The 23,631-nt window shown below is 36.3% G+C and overlaps 2 protein-coding genes across 2 annotated transcripts; both read right to left on the minus strand.

The window, feature by feature from the left end:
* Positions 1-7,477: 7,477 nt before the first annotated feature.
* Positions 7,478-13,882, minus strand: LOC146306216 (uncharacterized). The gene is made up of 7 exons (XM_084712752.1): positions 13,725-13,882; positions 12,479-12,674; positions 12,270-12,389; positions 11,013-11,069; positions 9,722-9,928; positions 8,819-8,938; positions 7,478-7,615 (listed from the first exon to the last, which is right to left on the minus strand). The coding sequence occupies exons 2-7, from the start codon at positions 12,653-12,655 to the stop codon at positions 7,550-7,552; spliced, it is 747 nt and encodes a 248-aa protein (XP_084568878.1). The 5' UTR covers positions 12,656-12,674; positions 13,725-13,882; the 3' UTR covers positions 7,478-7,549.
* A 3,087-nt stretch (positions 13,883-16,969) lies between these two features.
* cfap184 (cilia and flagella associated protein 184) lies at positions 16,970-23,559 on the minus strand. Its single transcript, XM_084712541.1, has 3 exons — positions 22,506-23,559; positions 19,503-19,850; positions 16,970-18,020 (listed from the first exon to the last, which is right to left on the minus strand). The coding sequence occupies exons 1-3, from the start codon at positions 23,553-23,555 to the stop codon at positions 17,709-17,711; spliced, it is 1,710 nt and encodes a 569-aa protein (XP_084568667.1). The 5' UTR covers positions 23,556-23,559; the 3' UTR covers positions 16,970-17,708.
* Between the last annotated feature and the right edge of the window lie 72 nt (positions 23,560-23,631).

Raw genomic sequence — 23,631 nt, forward strand, 5'->3', positions numbered from 1 at the left:
TAGATGTGACCATGCATACATACGTACATATGAGCATACATACATACATACATACATACATACATACATACATACATACATATGACCATACATACATACATACATACATACATACATATGACCATACATGCATACATACATACATACATACATACATGTGACCATGCATACATACGTACATATGAGCATACATACATACATACATACATACATACATACATACATACATATGACCATACATACATACATACATACATACATACATATGACCATACATACATATGACCATGCATACATACATACATATGACCATACATACATACATACATACATACATACTTATGACCATACATGTATACATATGACCATACATACATACATACATACATACATACATACATACATACATATGAGCATACATACATACATACATACATATGACCATACATACATATGACCATACATACATACATACATACATACATATGAGCATACATACATACATATGACCATACATACATATGACCATGCATACATACATACATACATACATACATACATACATACCTATGACCATACATACATACATACCTATGACCATACATGCATACATATGACCATATATACATATGACCATGCATACATTCATATGACCATACATACATATACGCATACATACATACATATGGTCATACATATGACCATGCATACATACATACATACATTCATACATATGAGCATACATGCATACATACATACATACATACATACATACATACATACATATGACCATACATACATACATACATGTGACCATACATACATACATACATACATATGAGCATACATACATAAGAGCATATATACATACATGCATATGACCATACATACATACATACATACATACATATCAGAATACATACATACGAATGACCATGCATACATACATATGAGCATACATACATACATATGACCATGCATACATACATATGAGCATACATACATACATATGACCATACATACATACATACATACATATATATATGAACATACATACATACATATATATATAAATTCTTTTTATGATTCTTTTTAATTTAAAATTAAAATTGAATTGTGACTTCTTGATGCTATTGAATATTTTTGCATATGTTTATGAAATAAACAATGTTCAAATTGGAAAAGGAACGTTCTTTTTCACTTATGCACCATTATTGTACAATGTTGCCTACAGGCAACCAACCCCAAAAACTTCCAAAAATAAAAATAAAAATAAAATTTCTACATACATATGAGCATATATACATATATACATATGACCATACATAGATACATACATACATACATATGAGAATACATACATACATATGACCATGCATACATACATATGAGCATACATACATACATATGACCATGCATACATACATATGACCATACATACATACATATGACCATACATACATACATACATACATACATACATGCATACATACATACATATATATATATAAATTCTTTTTATAATTCTTTTTAATTTAAAATTTAAAATGTATTGTGACTTCTTGATGTTATTGAATATTTTTGCATATGTTTATGAAATAAACAATGTTCAAATTGGAAAAGGAACGTTCTTTTTCACTTATACACCATTATGGTACAATGTTGCCTACAGGCAACGAACCCCAAAAACTTCCAAAAATAAAAATAAAAATAAAATTTCTTCAGATTATGTTTATTTAGTCTATTTTGAGACATAAAAACACATTTCCCTCACTGGCATCATAATGTGTACCATAGAGGGATATGACCATACATACATACATACATACATACATATGACCATACATACATACATACACATACATACATACATACATACATATGAGCATACATACATACATACATATGACCATACATGCATACATACATACATACATACATACATACATACATATGAGCATACATACATACATACATATGAGCATAAATACATACATACATACATATGAGCATACATACATACATACATATGAGCATACATACATACATACGTACATACATATGTAGCTCAGCATAAGTTCAATCAGGAAGACCTTCTATTACGCTGCCTTCATTCACAACTTTCCTTTACTCCACCTCTCTCCTCCTATTCCCTGTAATCAGCTGTTTGTGGGCGTTCACCTTTGTCTTTACCATCCATTCAGATTTTGCCACGGTGGCGATAGCCAGTCAATTTGCTGCTGCCAAATCTTTAAATCGCCTCTGTCTTTGCTCCATCAGTTGTCATTCAGTCAATCGCACGACCCTCCTCCACCCCTCTCTCCTCCAGTCACTGGACCCAGGTAGCAGAAGATGTTCAACTCGATCCTCCCTGACGCCCTCTCCTCCAGCCTTCAGGTCCAGGCAGCAGGAGTCCAGAGCCACTTCACCTCACCAGTCTCTGCTTTGCACCTCATCATCACCACCACCACCAGTGTCTAGACCCCGGGGGGGTTCTCTTCACTACAGCTTCATCACCCCCATTTATATATACATATTGTTTCACCTCATTGGGGCCCAACCGCCAAAGACTGTTCATGTTTCATATATCATGCATGTGCCAATAAACCATTTCTCTTTTACTCTTAGTCTCTCCTGATTGAAATGAGCATACATACATATGAGCATACATTCATACATATGGCCAAACATATGACCATGCATACAAACATACATACATATGACCATACATACATACATACATATGACCATACATACATACATACATACATACATACATATGACCATACATACATACATACATACATACATACATACATACATACATACTTATGATCATACATGCATACATATGACCATACATACATACATACATACATACATACATACATACATATGACCATACATATATATGACCATGCATACATTCATATGACCATACATACATATACACATACATACATACATATGGTTATACATATGACCATGCTTACATAAATACATACATACATATGAGCATACATGCATACATACATACATACATACATACATAGCTACATACATACATATGAGAATAGATACATACATATGACCATGCATACATACATATGACCATACATACATACATACATATGACCATGCATACATACATAAGACCATACATACATACATATGACCATACATACATATGACCATACATGCATACATACATACATACATACATGTGACCATGCATACATACGTACATATGAGCATACATACATACATACATACATACATACATACATACATATGACCATACATACATACATACATACATATAACCATACATACATATGACCATGCATACATACATACATATGACCATACATACATACATACATACATACATACATACTTATGACCATACATGTATACATATGACCATACATACATACATATATACATACATACATACATACATATGACCATACATACATACATACATATGACCATACATACATACATACATACATACATACATATGACCATACATACATACATACATACATATGACCATACATACATATGACCATACATACATACATACATACATACATATGAGCATACATACATACATATGACCATACATACATATGAACATGCATACATACATACATACATATGACCATGCATACATACATACATACATACATACATACATACATACATACATACCTATGACATACATATGAGCATACATACATACATATGATCATACATACATATGAACATGCATACATACATATATACATATGACCATGCATACATTCATATGACCATACATACATATACACATACATACATACATATGGTCATACATATGACCATGCATACATACATACATACATTCATACATATGAGCATACATGCATACATACATACATACATACATACATACATACATACATACATATGACCATGCATACATACATACATGTGACCATAGATACATACATACATACATATGAGCATATATACATTAGAGCATATATACATACATACATATGACCATACATACATACATACATACATACATATCAGAATACATACATACATATGACCATGCATACATACATATGAGCATACATACATACATATGACCATGCATACATACATATGAGCATACATACATACATACATATGACCATACATACATACATACATACATACATATATATATGAACATACATACATACATATATATATAAATTCTTTTTATAATTCTTTTTAATTTAAAATTTAAAATGAATTGTGACTTCTTGATGTTATTGAATATTTTTGCATATGTTTATGAAATAAACAATGTTCAAATTGGAAAAGGAACGTTCTTTTTTACTTATGCACCATTATTGTACAATGTTGCCTACAGGCAACGAACCCCAAAAACTTCCAAAAATAAAAATAAAAATGAAATTTCTACATACATATGAGCATATATACATATATACATATGACCATACATAGATACATACATACATACATATGAGAATACATACATACATATGACCATGCATACATACATATGAGCATACATACATACATACATACATACATACATATGACCATACATGCATACATACATACATAAATGTGACCATGCATACATACATACATATGAGCATACATACATACATACATACATACATACATATGAGCATACATACATACATACATACATACATACATACATACATATGAGCATACATACATACATACATACATATGAGCATACATACATATGACCATGCATACATTCATATGACCATACATACATACACACATACATACATATATACATACATACATATGACCATGCATACATACATACATACATGTGACCATACATACATACATACATACATACAATGCATACATACACACATACATACATACATATGAGTATACATACATATGACCATGCATACATACATACATACATGTGACCATACATACATACATACATACATATGACCATGCATACATACATACATACATACGTATGAGCATACATACATATGACCATGCATACCTACATACATACATACATACATGTAACCATACATACATACATACATACATACATACATACATACATATATATGACCATGCATACATACATACATATGAGCATACATGCAGACATATGGCCATGTATACATACATACATACATACATACATACATACATATGAGAATACATACATACATACATAAATATGGCCATACATATGACCATGCATACATACATACATATGACCATACATACATACAGACATATAAGCATACATACATACATACATACATACATACATACATACATACATACGGCCATTCATATGACCATGCATACATACATATGAACATACATACATACATACATGACCATACATACATATGACCATACATACATACATACATACATATGACCATACATACATATGAGCATACATACATACATACGTACATACATATGAGCATACATACATATGAGCATACATTCATACATATGGCCAAACATATGACCATGCATACAAACATACATACATATGACCATACATACATACATACATACATACATACATATGACCATACATACATATGACCATGCATACATACATACATATGACCATACATATATACATACATACATACATACATACATACATACATACATACTTATGACCATACATACATACATACATATGACCATACATACATATGACTATGCATACATTCATATAACCATACATACATACACACATACATACATACATATGGTCACACATATGACCATGCATACATACATACATGTGACCATACATACATACATATGAGCATACATACATATGAGCATATATACATACATACATACATATGACCATACATACATACATACATATGAGAATACATACATACATATGACCATGCATACATACATATGAGCATACATATATACATATGACCATGCATACATACATATGACCATACATACATACATATGACCATACATACATACATACATACATACATACATATATATGACCATACATACATACATACATACATACATACATACATACATATATATTTAAATTCTTTTCATAATTCTTTTTAATTTAAAATTTAAAATGAATCGTGACTTCTTGATGTTATTGAATATTTTTGCATACGTTTATGAAATAAACAATGTTCAAATTGGAAAAGGAATGCTCTTTTTCACTTATGCACCATTATGGTACAATGTTGCCTACAGGCAACGAACCCCAAAAACTTCCAAAAATAAAAATAAAAATAAAATTTCTTCAGATTATGTTTATTTAGTCTATTTTGAGACATAAAAACACTCCAAACATTTTTTCCCTCACTGGTATCATAATGTGTACCATAGAGGGTTAAGGCTCAGATATTTATTTGGGGAGGCGGGGAATGACCAGAGGAGAAATACAGAATGATATAAAGTGAAATGAATATGATTTATGTAGGTGAAATAAACAAACAAGAGTCTGCTTATGCCGTCATACTGACCTTTACTGTACTAGAGTTCAGCTTGAATTCTTTTTATTAGTTGCTTCCTCAACTATTGTTAATGATTGCTAAAAACTGTGTGATGTGGGAGGACGTGAAGTCTTTAGGGCTTCAAAAAAGGTTTGGGAACCACTGAACTATGAACCACTATGAATACTCATTTTTTTTAAACTTAGGCTCTATTCTATATTAAACAAAGAAAAGGTGTTAGTGACGAGCCGGGCCGTAGCCAGAAGTTTAGAGGTCCCTCTTCCCCCTATGTAAATTTGATTATCTAAACACAATTTACAGGGCTTTTCCCACACTGGTAGGAAAATAGTCCAACGTAGAGAAATGCTTTGCTCTTTTTATTTTGATACGATTTATATTTTGCAACAAAAAATGGTAAAATATAAATATACCGCATGAAATATATTGGCATCAGTGTTAAAGAGCTAATAGCTACAGCTCAGCTGACATGTCATGTAACCACATGAAGCTATTCAAGTGTTTTGATGTATTCAGTTTATTAATTATAAATTAAAAACACAAGAAAATTAATGCCCTTCCATATATATATGCACATCACTTACATTTTTTACAACTAGTTATTTAACTGTTAGCAGAAATACGGTGAAATATGTAAAAATAAATCATTTTGAAGCCTTAATTTTTTAAATTGTTTAATATTGTAAAATAGCTGACTGCAAGGCACAAAACTCAACAGAAAATCATGACAAACAGAACAACTTTTGCAAAACATCAAGAGTAAAAGACAACAGCATATATAATTAACTGCAGATTATAACCAAAAATTCTCTAAAATATGAGTGCAAATATTCTTTAACAAGTCTTGTGGAGACCACAAGTTTGACAGAGACTACTGGATAATTTATGTAAATCATCAGTGTTACAGAACATACAATCAATAATGTAAATGCACAGGATTATAGTAACGGACAGCACAAACAGAGATTTTCATTTCATTTTTCACTCATTTTCATTTAGACTGTAGGATAACTGGTGACTTTCTCCAGTAGTGGTTCATTTTGTTCTGGATGATCAGTGCACTAAAGAGAAACAAAAAAATATCAGGAAAACACATGAAAAGCTGCGCTTGATTTTAGAAATGCGTCAAATTTATGTTTCAATTGACACATAAGACATGGGAGTGACTGAACAAAAAATTTTAACTTAATTAAACTGACTGGAAAGGAACACTTCATGGTAAAGGTTAGCTCAAGAGCTCAGGAAAAATAGGGCAGAGGATAAATCCAAATCAGGGAATCCAAAGAACAATAAAGAAAAAAAAAAACACTAAAGCAAACCAGAAACACAAGGAGGTAAAGAAACACAATGCAGACGACCTGACAACTGAAACACATGGAACCGATCAGAAATCAAAGAGCGGGAAAACAGACAAAGACAGACAGAAAAGACACAGGAACAGGAGGGAAGAACTTCAAAAATAAAACAGGAAATAACTGGCACAAAAACCCAAACAATGACAAACTGTTCCAACACCTACTTTATGAGTAAATCGCCTGCATTGTCAATAAAGATTAGTTTGAATGCTCAGAGGCAGGGTGAAGTTTATTTGCTAACAGTGATGCTAATAAGACGGAGACATGCTGCCATATTTTCACTTGCAGGTAGCTGGGAATACATGAACGTTACAAATTTTATAAAGTAAAGAGGCAAAGTTCATCCCCTTCCGGTGTGTCTCATGCGACCTAACTTCAGGAAAAGTAAAAATGTGGTAGTCAAAGGTGAGAGACAAAAAGGTTTTTGTTCCAGTTTGAACTGTGTTACAAATCATACATAAGATGTTTGGCAATTTAAAAGACTGTTTTACAAGATGAGAAAGCTGCATTTCCTGATAAGTTTATTGTAGTTTAGAATAGGTTTGTGTGAAACTGATCAGTGAACTATATCTGTCATCCAGCACAATAGACGTCATGAACACCAGTATCGCCTTGTAACGTTATCTAACCTGAAGTGTTTTGTGCAGCGACTCCTGGTCCTTTTTACCAGCCAGGAAGTGAAAGAACAGGCAAGAACCGTTACTTATATGACTGTCGCTGCCTTCAAGTGAACTCATGGCAAATATGAAAATACAGTCATTGTAGCTTCAGCGGCTAAAGTTTGCTTTTGGAGGGAGAAAATTACAATGTGACTTACGCGACTCTCTAAGTCAACAAGAAGTTGTGTAAAAATAAGAAAATGAGCATTCAACCTCTACAGGTTTAACAGTGAGATATGATTCTGCAGACCTTGTTTTGCCTCCTGCTGCTGTACAGAGCCTTGATCCCCAAGATGGCAGAAGTGGCGGCGACGCAGAGCTCCAGGACTGACAGGACGATAAGCACAGCATTGATGCTTTTCAGAAGCATCTGGTGGGGCACAAAAGAACAGCAATAATTTTAAAATCTTTATATAGATGTAACTGAATTTGTAGAATTTGTTTTTACTTGATACATGAAGAACATCCAACAACATATCAAGATGGGGTCATGCGCTGAAAACGTATGATGTGTCTCAATTTGGATACGTCTCTTAGCACACTGTGACGTAGTACACTTTGCACACTATTGGCCTATTTTCCATACACAGAGCTGGCCTGGCTCGACTCGGTTTGACTCGGCCCGTTAGCCTAGCACGGCAGGGGTTTGCATTTCCGTTACAACATAGCTGGCTGTTTCAAGGTGTGTCTTTTTTTATCTGAGGACTCGATTGAGGAGGCTTGAATTGAGCGGCTGTCTTGAGTACAACATCTGGGTACCTGCACTACACTTCATTTTTGCCCTAAACCTCAATGTGAATGCACTTATGTGTCCAAACAAGAAGTGTAAGTACAGAAGTACACGAATTGAGACACAGCAATAGAACGTTGTACTAATGACTTATTGTCTCAAATTGAGTAAGTATCTTAAAATAGTGACTATTATCTCAAAATAATAAAAATAACATCATTAACACTGTTAAAATCAAGAAGGAAATGAGTTTTATTCAGTTCAAAAAATCATTTTGTCTATAAAATATCAGAAGTATGCCAATAGATAATTAGTCCACGGCATAAACTGGTTCCTCCAAGTAAACTGGCTAAAAGGCTGTAGATGGTGATCATAGATGGTAACTTTTAACCTTTTTTTCCACTTATCAGATACCACACTTACCATAACCAGTACTATGCCCTCCTCACATCTTTTGTTCATGATCATCTGCATGTAAGGATCAAAAGATGGTGTACTGTATTGTGACCTGTAATAATTATGAGCACACATGTTCCACATCTCCATGTTATTTATATTGTCGCTGTAGAGTACGATGGCTGCAATGGCAAAACCAACTCCCGCTACATTCAGAATCACGTTGATGATGACCTGAAATACAAGATAGAGTTTATGTCCAACCAAACGCAAAACCAAACCAGGCATTAAACAGCACACAGTGTATTCATGGGATATAAAAAGTCACAGATTATTTCACTCTAGGGTTAGATCTGGAGGCTGATATGAGCTGCTGGGAAACTACCAGGCTCTTTAAATGTTACAGAGGGAGAAGGAGAAAGAGAAAGTCTTGAAATGAAGTGTACAGATATGTAACGTGTTATAAACTTTCTTTAATCAGTGTGCCTGATGTTACTTTACAGTTCTGTGGTTCACACCGCAGACTGGAGTCTCTGTTAACAGTGACGAACAGCTAGATCTGTGTTAACTGCATGTCTCCGCGTCTTCTTGTCTCTGCAGCGCTACATGTGCTGTCGCTATGGAGACCCATCGCCTCCAATGTAATGAAAGAAAGATCCTGTAACTCATTTTAATGAGAAACTTAACTCAAAATAATGACTTATTATCTCAAACTAATGAGTTAGCATCTCAAAATAATGAGCTAGCAATTCAAAATAATTACGTATTATTTCAAAATAATGACTTATTATCTCAAAATGATGAGTGAAATAATGTGGCACATCCAAAACTTAACGATTTTTTAAAGTCTTTTTTTTAAAACACAACTGTTGGTTTAATTCCAAAAAGTATTTATTTATTATTAAATAAAGGAAATAATATGTTTACAATAACATATTAACAAGGACATTATATTTTTGAGAAAAACAATAATATTATAAACATTGTGTTGCGTTTGACTCACCTTTGTGTTACTTCTGTTCAAACCGAAGACAACACGTGAGTTGGAGATTACAATGAAAATTATTTTCTGTCTGTGACGTTATCTTTTAGTGTTATTTATCTGAAAAGTTTCTTCTTTCGTACCAGCTCTCCCTTACTGTATCTGAAACAAGTGTGTGTGTGTGTGTGTGTGTGTGTGTGTGTGTGTGTGTGTGTGTGTGTGTGTAATGTCGAAGGATATATAACATCACATGTACCAAGTACAAAGTTCTCCTCCATTCTATTGTCTTGAATAAAAATAATATAACATGACAATGAGAAAAGCTGAACTACTCACCAGACATGGACTGGGACACTTCTCAGACAAAATGTTCACGGCGCCAAAAAAGATAAACTAGAAAAAGACGAAATATGTCAACTCAAATTATCCACACAAACGCTAAAAATTATACACAATTGCACTGTAACTTATTCAATCCTGCTGAGCATAAAAGAGTTTACACATGAAAGGTTTTCTGAAGATCTAGAATTTTAATAAATTGCATTAACATGTTGAGAGATATATTTTTGAAAATGTGTAACATAATTGTTTCGCAGAAGCATTTTTGTTTTTTTGTTTTTTGTAATACAACCATGTCATAATAATTAAACCCCCATTTAAAGGACCAGTGTGTAGTATTTAGTAGGATTATAGTTCCAGGTTGCAATTAAAAATCCCTCGTCCAACCTCATCTTCCAATGCCCCCGTCCCTTTTGGTCTCTTTTTCAAGAAAAGCTGAGCAAGCTTGGAACATGGTGCAACCTGGTCAACTTCCAGGGCTGAAAGGCGGAGCAAAATGCTGTGGCTCCTTGAACTGGCCATTTGAGGCTGGCTCCAAAAACTTTATATAACTTACCTGTTACTTTTACTTTTATTCCCTGCATTTGAACACAAATATCTGTACTTTTATCTGTACTTCGTTTTAATAGATTTTGAGGAGAGTTATTGATTATTTTTACATTATGCACCATCTTCCCAACATCAAGAGTGATTTCAACCTAAAGACAAGAAAGACTTAACAAGATGTAGCAAGACAAAAACAATGACAAAGGTGTAACAAGGTTAATACAACATAATTCATAGCCATACATAACAAGACGAAATGACAACAAGACGTAACAAGAAGAAAACGATGTAACAAAAAGACAAAGAAAACAAAAATTACGCAAAACACAAAAATGACATAAGACAAAAAAGATGCAACAAGACAACAAGACAAAAACAACATAAACAACAAGATGAAGTGGTAGAAATGTCCTTCAGTCCTTTTTCTACTTTTACTTAAGTAAATAAGTTGAATCAGTACTTTTACTTTTACTAGTCTTTTTTCACACAAGTATCTACTTCTACTTGAGTAAAGAATGTTTGTACTTTTGCCACGTCTGATAATTTGACACTTCAAAGAGAGCTCAGTGTGTATTCAGGCGGCCAACCGAACAGCCCATATAAAGTTGTATTTGTCACTACAGCTTTGTGAGAGACTTGGGAGTAAACATGTAAACTTTGTAAGGAAAAAGAACTTTAAAAAAAGAAAGAAATACAACATTAACTTACAATTCCTCCTAACCAGAAAGGAAATCCAGTTGCTCTCATTTGCCACGAAGAGCCAGAGTCACTGGCAGTGAGGATCACCCCAAGGCCAATGTTGAGCAATCCAACCATAATATGCAGCGCCTGTTGAGGAGGACACACGGTATGAACAACACTTGTACAGTATAACTGTAGTAATGAAGGGACACGTCAAACATAAGGTTGTAACTCACCCCCAGTATTGACTGAGAGGTTCTCTGGATCGTGCGCAGTTGCTGAGACACAGAGCAGCACACGGGGCTGTAGCAAAGGTTCTTGAGGATTTGGCACAGTGGAGGCCAAGTGCTTTGGGGGTCAGAGGTCAAAGTGAACACAGTGACACCATCACCCTTGGCCACGGTCACAGACATCCTGCCTGCCCCCTGTGGACTGACAGAGACAAGAGAGTATATAAACTTTACATCTGCTGGAACAGGTTACGGTGATTGTTGCCGAATGTCATTAGTATTTTCACATCTGAAAGGCAGTTGCTACTTGGGCTGTTAAAATTCATGTGCACAACACTCCTCCCCAAATAATGCATAAAAAAGCAAATCATAAATATTGTAATCATTGAAATAATATACATTTTTTGAAAACTATGTGATACTCCTGTCACTTTGAATAAATGAAAACTTTTCTCTTGATTGGGGCTTGGTACATACAAAAATGTATGAAATTCTAAAAAATGCAATTATTTTAAATTATTTTTAAAATTAAGTTGTGATTTATTCCACTGATTTTAGAGAGGTAACAACCTCACAGAGTGCCTAAGTCACTCCCCTTCCAGTGGGACATCATTAACTTCGGAAAAAAAAATACGATCTGTGTGCATTTTTTCACTAGAGAACATGATAATGAATTGACTATAAGATTAGTGTCAGATGGAGAAGTTAAAAAGTCAGCTGGAGATGTGCAGCTGAGTCAAAGGTTTTTTAAGCGTTAGCATTGGCTTACGTTAGTCATTATTTTGGCTGACAAAATCCACGGTCGGCAGCTAGAAATGAGAGTTTGCTTTTGTTTACTTCTCTGTGGAATTGGGAACAAAAAAAAAAACACTAAAACTGTCCCAAAAATTACTGCCAATTTTGATGTTAAATCTGCCACCCTCACTATAAACTACACAAGAGCAGTGCGGGAATGGACACTTGACAGACGTGGCAACAGTAATTAAGGCGGTTAGCGAAGGGTGAATTCCCAAAATAAGAGGAAGATAAAGGTCTGAGAAGAGGTCGATTTTTAATTTAGCCTATCTAATGACAAATGCCAGGGGATGAAAATTATTTGTGTTTGAATGTAAAAATACAATAATTGCTGGGAAAAGTCCCTGCCAAAATACTTAAATCATCTTACTACAGCGCGTGGTTCGGGCGTAAATAAAATCTAAATCTAAAATTGTATTAGGTTACTTCACAAACTGAAGTAAAAATAAAGTCTTACCTTTTTGTGTCTGAGTTGAAGCAAAACCTAAATGACTGCTCTCCTGGTAAAGTCTGTCTGACTGTACTGTGTGTCGTGATTACTGTTTGCAAAAGAAGGACAAGAGGAAGAAGTGTTAACCTGTTCCGAGAAATACGCCCCCATCATAAAACTAAGTAAACTTAACCCCTTGCAGGTCATTCAGCTACATAGATAATAAAATAATTGTGAATGCTCTGACTTTTTCATATCTGAATTTTGTTCAAGACAAACATTGTAAATAACACAAACACAAAAGCACCTGAACATATCAGAATTAAAGAACCACTGACACATACTTACATATTTTGTTTGTTAGACACTCATGATAGCTTTGAATAGAGCGTGTCTTTAAAACTGTGATGGTGGCAGCCTCCTTTAGCAGGTGTAGTGTGTGTAGAGATCTGGGTCATCAGAACTGTGAAAAGAACACACAAACATGTAGACACACACACAGTGAAGCTGACATCAGTGTGGCCACTCCTAACTACCCTTCAGGACAAAGGTCCATGTTCATGTTTGGGTAATGAGACAGGGCACACCTTTGTCAAACAAAGACAACAATAATTTGCAGCAACATTTGAAATGGGAACTGTTATTTATATAGGAAGTACATCAAATATGTCAAGCACTAATGTCACAAATTCTCAGTTTCTGTAGTAGTGATGTTAGGAAAAGTGTAAAGAAAAACGTAGAAGATATCAGTGAAAGCAGAGACTGTAGACACCTCAACACCAAAGGTACGTAGGGGGCTGCTAAAAATGTTTCAATCTGAACATCAGTTGCTACTTGGGCTGTTAAAATGAACGAACATGACACAGTCGTAGTAGAGTAGTACATAAAATAGTGATTTTCAAAAACAGAAAAACCTCATTTGTGTTGATAGATTGGTGAGGCAAGTTAAATGTATATAGCGTTATAAAACATGCAATTATTATTCATTATCTACTAAATTAAGCAGTGATTATTAGAGGGCTGACAACTGTATTGTAGTGCATCACAATAGTCATTTTTCATGAGTATTTGTCAAGCAGATGTTTTTGGGTTTTTTTTGCCCTTTTGGCAATGTGCTGAGTTATATTTAGAATTATAACAGCAGCAATCCTTATATGACTATATATGCAACTGTAGTACCTTATTATTTCTATTTACATAATTTCAGCAGAAACATATCCTAAGGGTTTTGGGGCCCCTGAGACCAAAAGGCCCTAAGTTTGAGGTACTTGGTATGAACCTATGTTCATCTTATTAAAGAGAGACTTCAGTTCAGAAGGTGATTGGTTGTATTTTTCTGTTCAATAAGGAAAATAGGTGTAAGAATATTTCCTTTCTTGACAGTTTGTGAATTCCTCTGATTTATTTTGTCATGACTTCATCGCCTTGTCTATATGTTGTTTTGACTGGCGCCCAACAACACAGCAGGATGAGCTTTTGGCTTGGTCACCACATATTATACCTCTCTGGTCCAGGTTGCCAAATAAACTGGCAGCTGACTGGACATGCAAAGTGCAAGATGCAATTCATGCTGATAAGAGTCAAGCCTGCGCTCATGTTTATGATTCTGTTACTGTAAGTAAAAAGGTGTAACTGGCTTTGGTAATGACAAGGTGCCCTCTTACACTGATCTAAAGCACAAGTGGAAAGCAGCGGATTTAATGTATTAAAGGTGTGCACAAATATATCCTAATATATATACAAATATAAGATACCCTGTCCCACCCCTTGCATCAGCAGCACATAGTAGGACACACCTATCAGCTGTGCCCAAGCGCCTTGATAAATTCATGGGCAAGTTTAGGCCGAGCACACAATAAACCAATCAGAAAGTCGGCTCTCATCACCTCTAAGAAGCAGATGCACCAGGAGTGCAAGCAGCGGCAGCATGATGGCGGATTTACCTTTTAAAGCAAGGAGGCAGATCTCATGGTTTGAGAAGTTAAAGCGCGACAGCGCACAATATATGGAGACGGCAGGACGCCTCCACAGTAGCTTCATGTGTAAATAGTTTTACATCACAGTTTTACACCTGCAAAAAGTAATATAATACATGAACCATAAAAGTCAAGCAGATCTGTAACTGGTTATATTTTACACTGAAACACCTCGAAATTATGTTATATTTTAGAATTCATTATCACCATCATCATTGTTGTTATGCTGCTCTGTTGGCTGAAGCTCCTGAAGAAGGAGGCGGTGGGCAGGAGTCAGGGAGAGAAGTGAGAAGAGGGGAGAGAGATGATGCGAGTAAAACCATTGCACAAATTTATCTAACGGATATATCCAACCAGCATCAGGCTCGAACAGAAGCACACAGGACTTTTTCTCCCCAGGTCGGGCCAGATATAACGTCTGGTTCATTTTATATGTTATAGATCATAATAGTTTCATCTGTGTTTTTCTGGATCCCAATAAACACACAGACAAAAACACTACAGCTGCTCCAGCTGTCATGCTGACTGATCTGTTATAGACGATCGGAGTATTAAAAGTATTTACATGTCATGTTTTCCATAACATACATACACAGATAATATAAGGTGAGGTGGAAATGGCACTAAAATGGTCAGAAACATTCATTTATGCACAAATTCTTAAGATTTATTGATAAGGCCCTTACATCAACTGCATCATCAAAGATTGCTGTTCTTAAAAAGTGGATCCCCTAAGAAAATAAAATAAAATCTGCATGTAAAACTGAAGACTTCACAGATTGAATCAAAAGTAAAATAAAGTCTTACCTTTTTTGTGTCTGTTAAAGTAGAAGGAAAACCTTAAACGATTGTTCTCCACCTCACAAAATCTGTCTGACTGCACGTTTGTTGCATAGTTACTGTTTGCAAGAGGAGGAGAGGAGGTACTGGTCACCTGCTCCCAAAATACGTCCCTCAAACTGCACTTAACCCTTTGCTGATCATTCAGATAAACACAAAGATCACAGATTTTTTCATATCTGATTTTTATCTAATAGCCCTCGAAGGCAATGTGACGAGCACCTGGTCTCTCTTTTTAATGTAGTTTCTATTGTGTGTGCATGTGTATGTATTTTTAATGTGTTTCTGCCATTTGCAGATGCATTGCAATGCATTGCAGAAATAAAATATTTTCTGTTGTGTTCTGCAAAGTGTAAAGAAAAGTTATTTAATAGTCAGTGTTTTATTATGAACATTATTTTTTTCTTGGAGAAGGAAAATCTGAAGCTGAAAATGTTGGAACTGACAGGTCAGCCTTTGAGAAGACAGGAAGAGGCCAAGAAAATGGCACCAGACTGTTCAGAGCCACTAGCATGGCTGTAGAGTCTCTATTTTTTCTCAACAATCAGTATTTTATTATATATTTTTATTACACCGACTTAAAAATATTAAAGTGAAATGAGCTAAACTCTCTATACAAACTGTGAATGCACGTCTTACAATATTTGTCTACAACTGTGAATTTTCCTTGCAGGTGTCTGCAGACACACTATTGTACAGTACTGCCATCTACTGACTGCAAGTGAAAACAGCATGTCATGTCTGTGATGGTAAAGCAGAGTGTCCACTGTATGTATCTGTGATTGGATGTCAGCAGTGTTCAGCAGTCTTTTTATTAGTATTGGTTTGAATTTGCACTCACTATCAAGCAGGTTTGGGTGATTAGTCATTTTGGGTCTCTAGCTTGTTGTACAGCTTATGTCTTTTTGTGGTCATTTTGTCTCTCCTTAAGGTTTTGTGTCTCTATACAGCCATTTTGGTGGTGATGAAATGTTGTTATGGGACGAGTTGGGAATGAGACCTGGCTGGAGAGCCATTTCAGTGGACTTGTGGAACATAGACCATGTTTTTGAGCCTAAATGCAGAACTAATGGTTGTCTACAATGACACACTACAGGGGATAAAACTACTGATTGTAATTGTTGACTCAGGCTTTTTTCAGACTAATATTGTATAGCCTGATCAGACTAATTCATTCATTCATTTATTAAGTTGTCTACTTCCTCCATCTGCTACAGTTGAAGGCAATCTCAGCTTGCTGGCGCTTCAGATTCTCCAGCTGCTCCTCCAGCTGGTCGGAGGCGTCCACAGTGTCCTCAAAGTCCCACAGCAGGACCCTGTTCCCCAGCAGTCCGCGATGCTCCTTCAGCCTCAGGTTGTCTCTCTGCGGGCTGTTGCGTGCCTGCTTTGTCCTGGTCAAGAGGTCTCTCTTCCTGGCCACCGTGGCCTCCACCTTGGCCAGTTGCTCTCGTTTGGCCTGAACCTCCATCTGGCTCCAGAACAGCTTCTCCTTCACATTTGACAGGAGCTGATGGTGCAGAAGACAACACAATATGGACTCTTATTGACAGAAAATCATACTTTGTGAAGTACAGACCCTGTAAAATGTCAATAAAAACAGAATGCAATGATTTGCAAATCCTTTCTGACCTATATTTAACTGAATTCAGTGCAAAGACAAGATAGGTACAAGGACATGTTTGCAACTGTATTGTGTTTGCATCACCTTTTCTTTTAGTGTTTGGGAACAGAGAACACTAACTGAAGATGAAATTCACTCCTATGTTTGCTTGATTTGCTTAAGTTGCTAAACAGTCTGGGGTCTCCATTGTCAAATTTGGCGCTTCTTAATACGCCACACATTTTCAAAGGCAGCAAGGTCTGGAATGGCAGGCCAGCCTAGTGCCTGAACTTTTACTACAAAGCCATGTTGTTGGAACATGTGCAGAATGTGTCATAAACAGGGACGTCCCTAAAAAAACAAACAATCAAACAAACAAACAAACAAAACAATGTATGGATGGATACATTTGTTGCTCCAAAACCTCTATGTACCTTTCAGCATCAATGATGCCTTCACAGGTGTGACAGGTACCCATGATGCACTAACATACCATCATACAACTGGATTTTGAAGTTAGTGCTGGTAACAATCTGGATGGTCCCTTTCCTCTGTAGCCTGAAGGACGTAATGTCCATGTTCTACTATTTGAAATGTGGACTCGTCAGACCACAGCACACTCTTCCACTTTGCGTCAGTCCATCTCAGATGAACTCGAGCCCAGAGAAGTCTGCAGCGTTTCTGGATGTTGTTGATATATGTCTTTCTCTTTGCATGATAGAGTCTGAACTTACATTTGTAGTGATGAACTGTGTTTACCGACAGTGGTTTTCCGAAGTGTTCCCAGGTTCATGCAGTATCCTTTTTACAATAATGATGGTTTGTAATGCAGTGCTGCCTGAGGGACTGAACGTCACAGACATTAAATGTCGCTTGCCAGCCTGGTTTCTAGAGATTTCTTCAGATTCTCTTAATCTTTTAATGATATTATGGTTTGCTAAATCCATAAATTCTTTGCAATTGTGCATTGAGAAACACTGGTCTCAAACTGTTGGACTATTAGGCCATGCAGTCTTTCCCAAAGTGGTGACCATCCACCCATCCTTGCTTGTGAATGACTGAGGCTTTCAGGGTCACCCCCCTTTCATACCCAATTGTGATACTGTTATCTGTTATTAATTCACCTGTTTACCCATGAAATGTTCCAAACAGGTGTTTTTTGAGCATTCCACCACTTTCCCAGTCTTTTGTTGCCCCTGTCCCCATTTTTGTAATGTTTTGCAGGCATCAAATTCTGAATAAGATTGTATATTTACAAAAAAACAATAAAGTTTATCAGTTTCAACATTACGTGTCTTGTCTTTGCACTATATTCAACTGAACTGACTTTTTTGGAATCAGGGTTGCACAACCAGATGCAATCTCTACCTGTGGATTCTTCAAACCTACCTCCAAGCTGCTGCTGATCTTTTTCTGCATCTTTAATGATTCCTCATTTTGCTTTTCCACAAGTTTTTTTAGCTCCAGCCTCTCAGCCTGCAGCCTCTCAAACTGGAGCTGTAGGGGGTCCCTGGCATGTTCCTCCCCTTCACGGAGCTCCGCCTCTAGCCTGTGAACCTTCATCCTCAGCTTGATGTGCTTGAGGCGCAGCTTGATCAACTCATCCTGGTGGAGCTGCTCTGCCGCCAGGGTCGACTCCACTTTGGCCTGAGTGGCTTGTTTACCCAGATGTCGGCTTAGTATGGTCACAGCTACATCCTGCTTCAGGGCCACGAACGCTCGCCATTCATTTTCCACCTGAGGATGAAGATGAAACATTGATCAGTGACCCTAACACACATAATCAACATTTACTGGATGTAAGATTGTTTGATGTGCAGTAACAGTCATAGGAAGATGTGTAGAAGAAGTCATGTCTGTCAGGATACTTGTTAAATGCTGCAATTGACCTTTCCTTCGTCCCGCCCTTTTTGCTTGGTGCTCCAATAAAAGCTGAACAAGCTTAGTAGGCTACCTGATTGAACCTCAATCAACTTTCTCATTTCCTGTTTCCTGTAGTCTACTTGGATATGCTATGTATTCAGCTTGTCTGTGTTGAAAAGAAAACCCAGTTTTGAAGATGGTTAAAAAATTCTGCCAGGGGACTTGTAAAAACTACATATAGTCACATCTTAAGTTAGCTAATGTTAGCAAAATATTAGTTAATGACTGATGTAGACTAGCTAGCTTTTTAGCCAGCATTTTGCTAACATTATCTAGCTAACCTTGATTTAGATTAACTACCTAATTAGCCATAATTTTACTACAGAGCAAAACACTAGCTAGCTAGTTAATAATGACTGATGTAATTAGCTAGTTAGCTAATGCTTTACCAACAGCTTTGATTTAAGATGTGATTATATACTGTACATGTTGCATTTACAGGGTCCTTTCAGCAACATCTTTTAACAATCTTAAAAATTTGGGTTTCTTTTTAACATACACTAGCACACAGCATATCTATGTAAGCTCTGGGGAGCATGAAAGGAGAAAGTTGACCAAGAGGCAGTTGTAATAAGGGTACCTACATGCGTTCCTGCATGGTTAAAAATTCCACATTTTTTTCCAGACTCTCGAGCTGTATTTGCAAATTGTTTGTTCCTAAAGCATTTCCCTGTTGGCACAGTCCTGACAGCAGGGTCTACATAGTTCAGTATGCAGGTCACATCCACCCAGCTCACTCCACAGCAGCATGTGTAGACCCCTTGTACTGCCTTTCCCTGGAGAGACAGGAGACCATTAAAGCCCCTGAAAATCGAACATTTAAGGGTACTTAGAACTGCGGCGTTTGTAACCATTGAGCTAAAATAAAGGAGTGAAAGCAACTAAATGCAAGCATAACATGGTGTAACACTACATTTATTGTGTACCATTTATGTATACAAGTAGCCCATCAGAAAACCAAATTTGGATTATTGTAAGCTAAACACTTTTACAATGCACATAACAACAACCCTTAGTAGTTTGTTCTCAATAGTTTTTCCTTTTACCCTTTTATACAGGTTGTAGAGCCATCTAGTGGTCATATTTTGCATGTGTGACCTGCAAAGTGTTTTCAATCATCTTGTATCTGCTGAAGAGGAAACAGTATAGTGAGGGCTACACCCTGAAGAAGGCTGTCTGTGGGGCTACATGCGAGTTTAAACTCAGCTCTGTTTTAACATGTGCACCATGAAAGAGACATCTAAATAAAGCCTTTTAGACTTTTTTTCGAGGAGAGTGTCTTGCACCTTCATTTTTTTGTGTTCCCTGCCTTCATTTCCTTTATCCACATGCGACAATGGTGTCCATCAACAGCATGGTCAAAATTTCCTCATTTTTTCAGCATGAAATGACTTTTGAATATACTTAATTTTGCCAACTGTAAACTTAGTGCATAATCAAATCCTGATTATCATGGACAGATTATGAGGCAACCGGCCCCTGGGCGCAAATATGTAAAAGGCCCCTCCTACGTAGATTACACCAGAGTGAAAGAGACAACACAATGTGATGCTGTTGAGACACATTTTGCAGATAAACTACAATGTCAGAGACACAAACAACAACTTAGGGATGTTGTTTGTAGTCGTTTTGTGACTTTTTTATAGCTATTTTGTATTTCTTTGTATTAGTTTTGTGTCTCTTTGTAGTTGCTTGTGTCTTTGTGGGTGTTTTTAAATTTCTTTGTAGTCATTTTGTTTCCTTTTGTTGTCATATTGTTTTAATTGTAGCCATTTTGTGTCTTTGTGTTGTCATTTGTGTCTCTTTGTAGTTGTGTTTTAGGTAGTTGGTGTCTCCATGTGGTCATTTTTGTCTCTTTGTTGTCACTTGGTGTCTTTTCGTGGTAATTTTGTTTTTTGAAAGTTGCTTGTGTAATTGTAGTTTTCTTTCGTTTATCTTTGTTGTTGTTGTTGGTTTTTTGGATGTAATTTTGTTTCACATCATGGTCGTTTTGTCTCTTTGTTGCCACTTTGTGTCTTTTTGTGGTCATTTTGTGTCCCTTTGATGTCATTTTATTTCTTTTTTTCTTCTTGTCTCTTTGATGTAGTTTTGTCACTTTGTTGTCATTTTGTTTTCATTTTGTTGTCCATTTGTGTCTCATTGTGGTTATTTTGTATTTCTTTGTGATTATTTTGTGGTCATTTTGAATTTGTTTTTGGTCTTTTTTGTCTTTGCCACCTAACCCCTTGGGCCCTAAGGCCTGTCCCCATTCAATAATCCATCCATGCTGTTACAGTATTAATACTAGTATAATATTAAAAACATCACCTCACATAGCTCTTTAAAATAAAACATGTAATTATTATATTTTATCAAAACTTTTGTGCACTTTACAACATTTTTAAATAGGAAATTATTAAATTCTTTTCGCCAAATTTTTAGACATTAACTTGTGAGAAAACCTACATAAGCCATATCAGTAAGACCAACCTTGTCTTGGGACAGTCTGCTCAGCTCCTCTGCCTGCTGCTGAGCCGTCTCTGACTCAGTGATGAGCTGCTGCTTCAGGTCACTCAGGATGTTCACGTTCTTCTTGTACTCCTGCAGCTGCTCTGACACCGGCTGCTCCCTCTCCAGCTGGGCGGCGTCCCTGGCGGTCTTCTTGCGGAAGTACTCCGCCAGCTTCATCTGCAGCTGGCTGCTGTGCTGGCTGGCTTCATCTCTCTCTGCACACAGCTCCTGGAGCAGCTGGACGTACTCCTCATAGTTGATGTCTTCTTTATCTGAGGGAGCAGCATCAACAGTGGGCTCCTCTTCTTCACCCTCCTCCTCCTCCTCCTCCTCTGTAGGACTGATGTTCTCCCTCTCTGGGCTCTCGAGATGCAGTCTGGGAGGTCCATCGCCATCGTTGCTGTTGATCTCAAAAACAACACTCTCCTCATGGGACATCGGCTGCTCAGTGAATTCATCAGCCAAGTCTTCAGTTGTGGTGATGTTGTCCACAGCAGGGAGCTCATTCCCACTTGTCTCCTCTGGCTCAAAGATGGCTGCCTCTTCATCAGGGGCCTCTTCAGTGGCTTTCATACTTTCATAATTGTTTTCATCATGATCTGATACAACCATTTCAGTTGGGACACCTTCAGTTTGATTTCCATTAACCCTAACAGAGAAAATGTCCTCCTTATTGGAGGAATCTGCTGGTCTCAACCTTTCTGTGACATTCTGCGCTTCATTTTCAGCAGCTGTAACAGGAGTAATGTCCTCCTTATTGGAGGAATGTGCTGACCCCACCCTTTCTGTGTCATTCTTTACCTCATTTTCTTCTATTTCATTTTCATTAACTGTAATAGGAGAAATGTCCTCTTCGTTGGAGGAATCTACTGGTCTCAACCTTTCTGTGTCATTCTTTACCTCATTTTCTTCTTTTTCATTTCCATTAACTGTAACAGGAGAGATGTCCTCTTCTTTTGACGAATGTGCTGACACCAACTTCTTTGTGCCATTTTCCCCATTTTCTTCTTTTTCTGCATCTACATCCATTTATCAGTTTAAAAAAAATCCCAAAAGTATAATTCAATTCGTCTATAGCTCGGACTCTTCTCCAGTCAAAGTGTAA

Source organism: Lutjanus erythropterus, chromosome 23, assembly GCF_056507025.1.
Source record: "Lutjanus erythropterus isolate fLutEry1 chromosome 23, fLutEry1.hap2, whole genome shotgun sequence".
Lineage (NCBI taxonomy): Eukaryota > Metazoa > Chordata > Actinopteri > Lutjaniformes > Lutjanidae > Lutjanus > Lutjanus erythropterus.

Excerpts from the sequence above, each read along its gene's own strand:
- LOC146306216 (XM_084712752.1), bottom strand. The coding sequence starts at position 12,655 with ATGTCTGTGACCGTGGCCAAGGGTGATGGTGTCACTGTGTTCACTTTG. Across the intron at positions 12,390-12,478 it reads CCTCTCAGTCAATACTGGGG|GCGCTGCATATTATGGTTGG; the intron begins GTGAGTTACAAC and ends CCTCCTCAACAG. Across the intron at positions 11,070-12,269 it reads CTTTCTGGTTAGGAGGAATT|TTTATCTTTTTTGGCGCCGT; the intron begins GTAAGTTAATGT and ends GTCTTTTTCTAG.
- cfap184 (XM_084712541.1), bottom strand. The coding sequence starts at position 23,555 with ATGGATGTAGATGCAGAAAAAGAAGAAAATGGGGAAAATGGCACAAAG. Across the intron at positions 19,851-22,505 it reads GCAGACTGTCCCAAGACAAG|GTGGAAAATGAATGGCGAGC; the intron begins GTTGGTCTTACT and ends CTTCATCCTCAG. Across the intron at positions 18,021-19,502 it reads AGATCAGCAGCAGCTTGGAG|CTCCTGTCAAATGTGAAGGA; the intron begins GTAGGTTTGAAG and ends CTGCACCATCAG.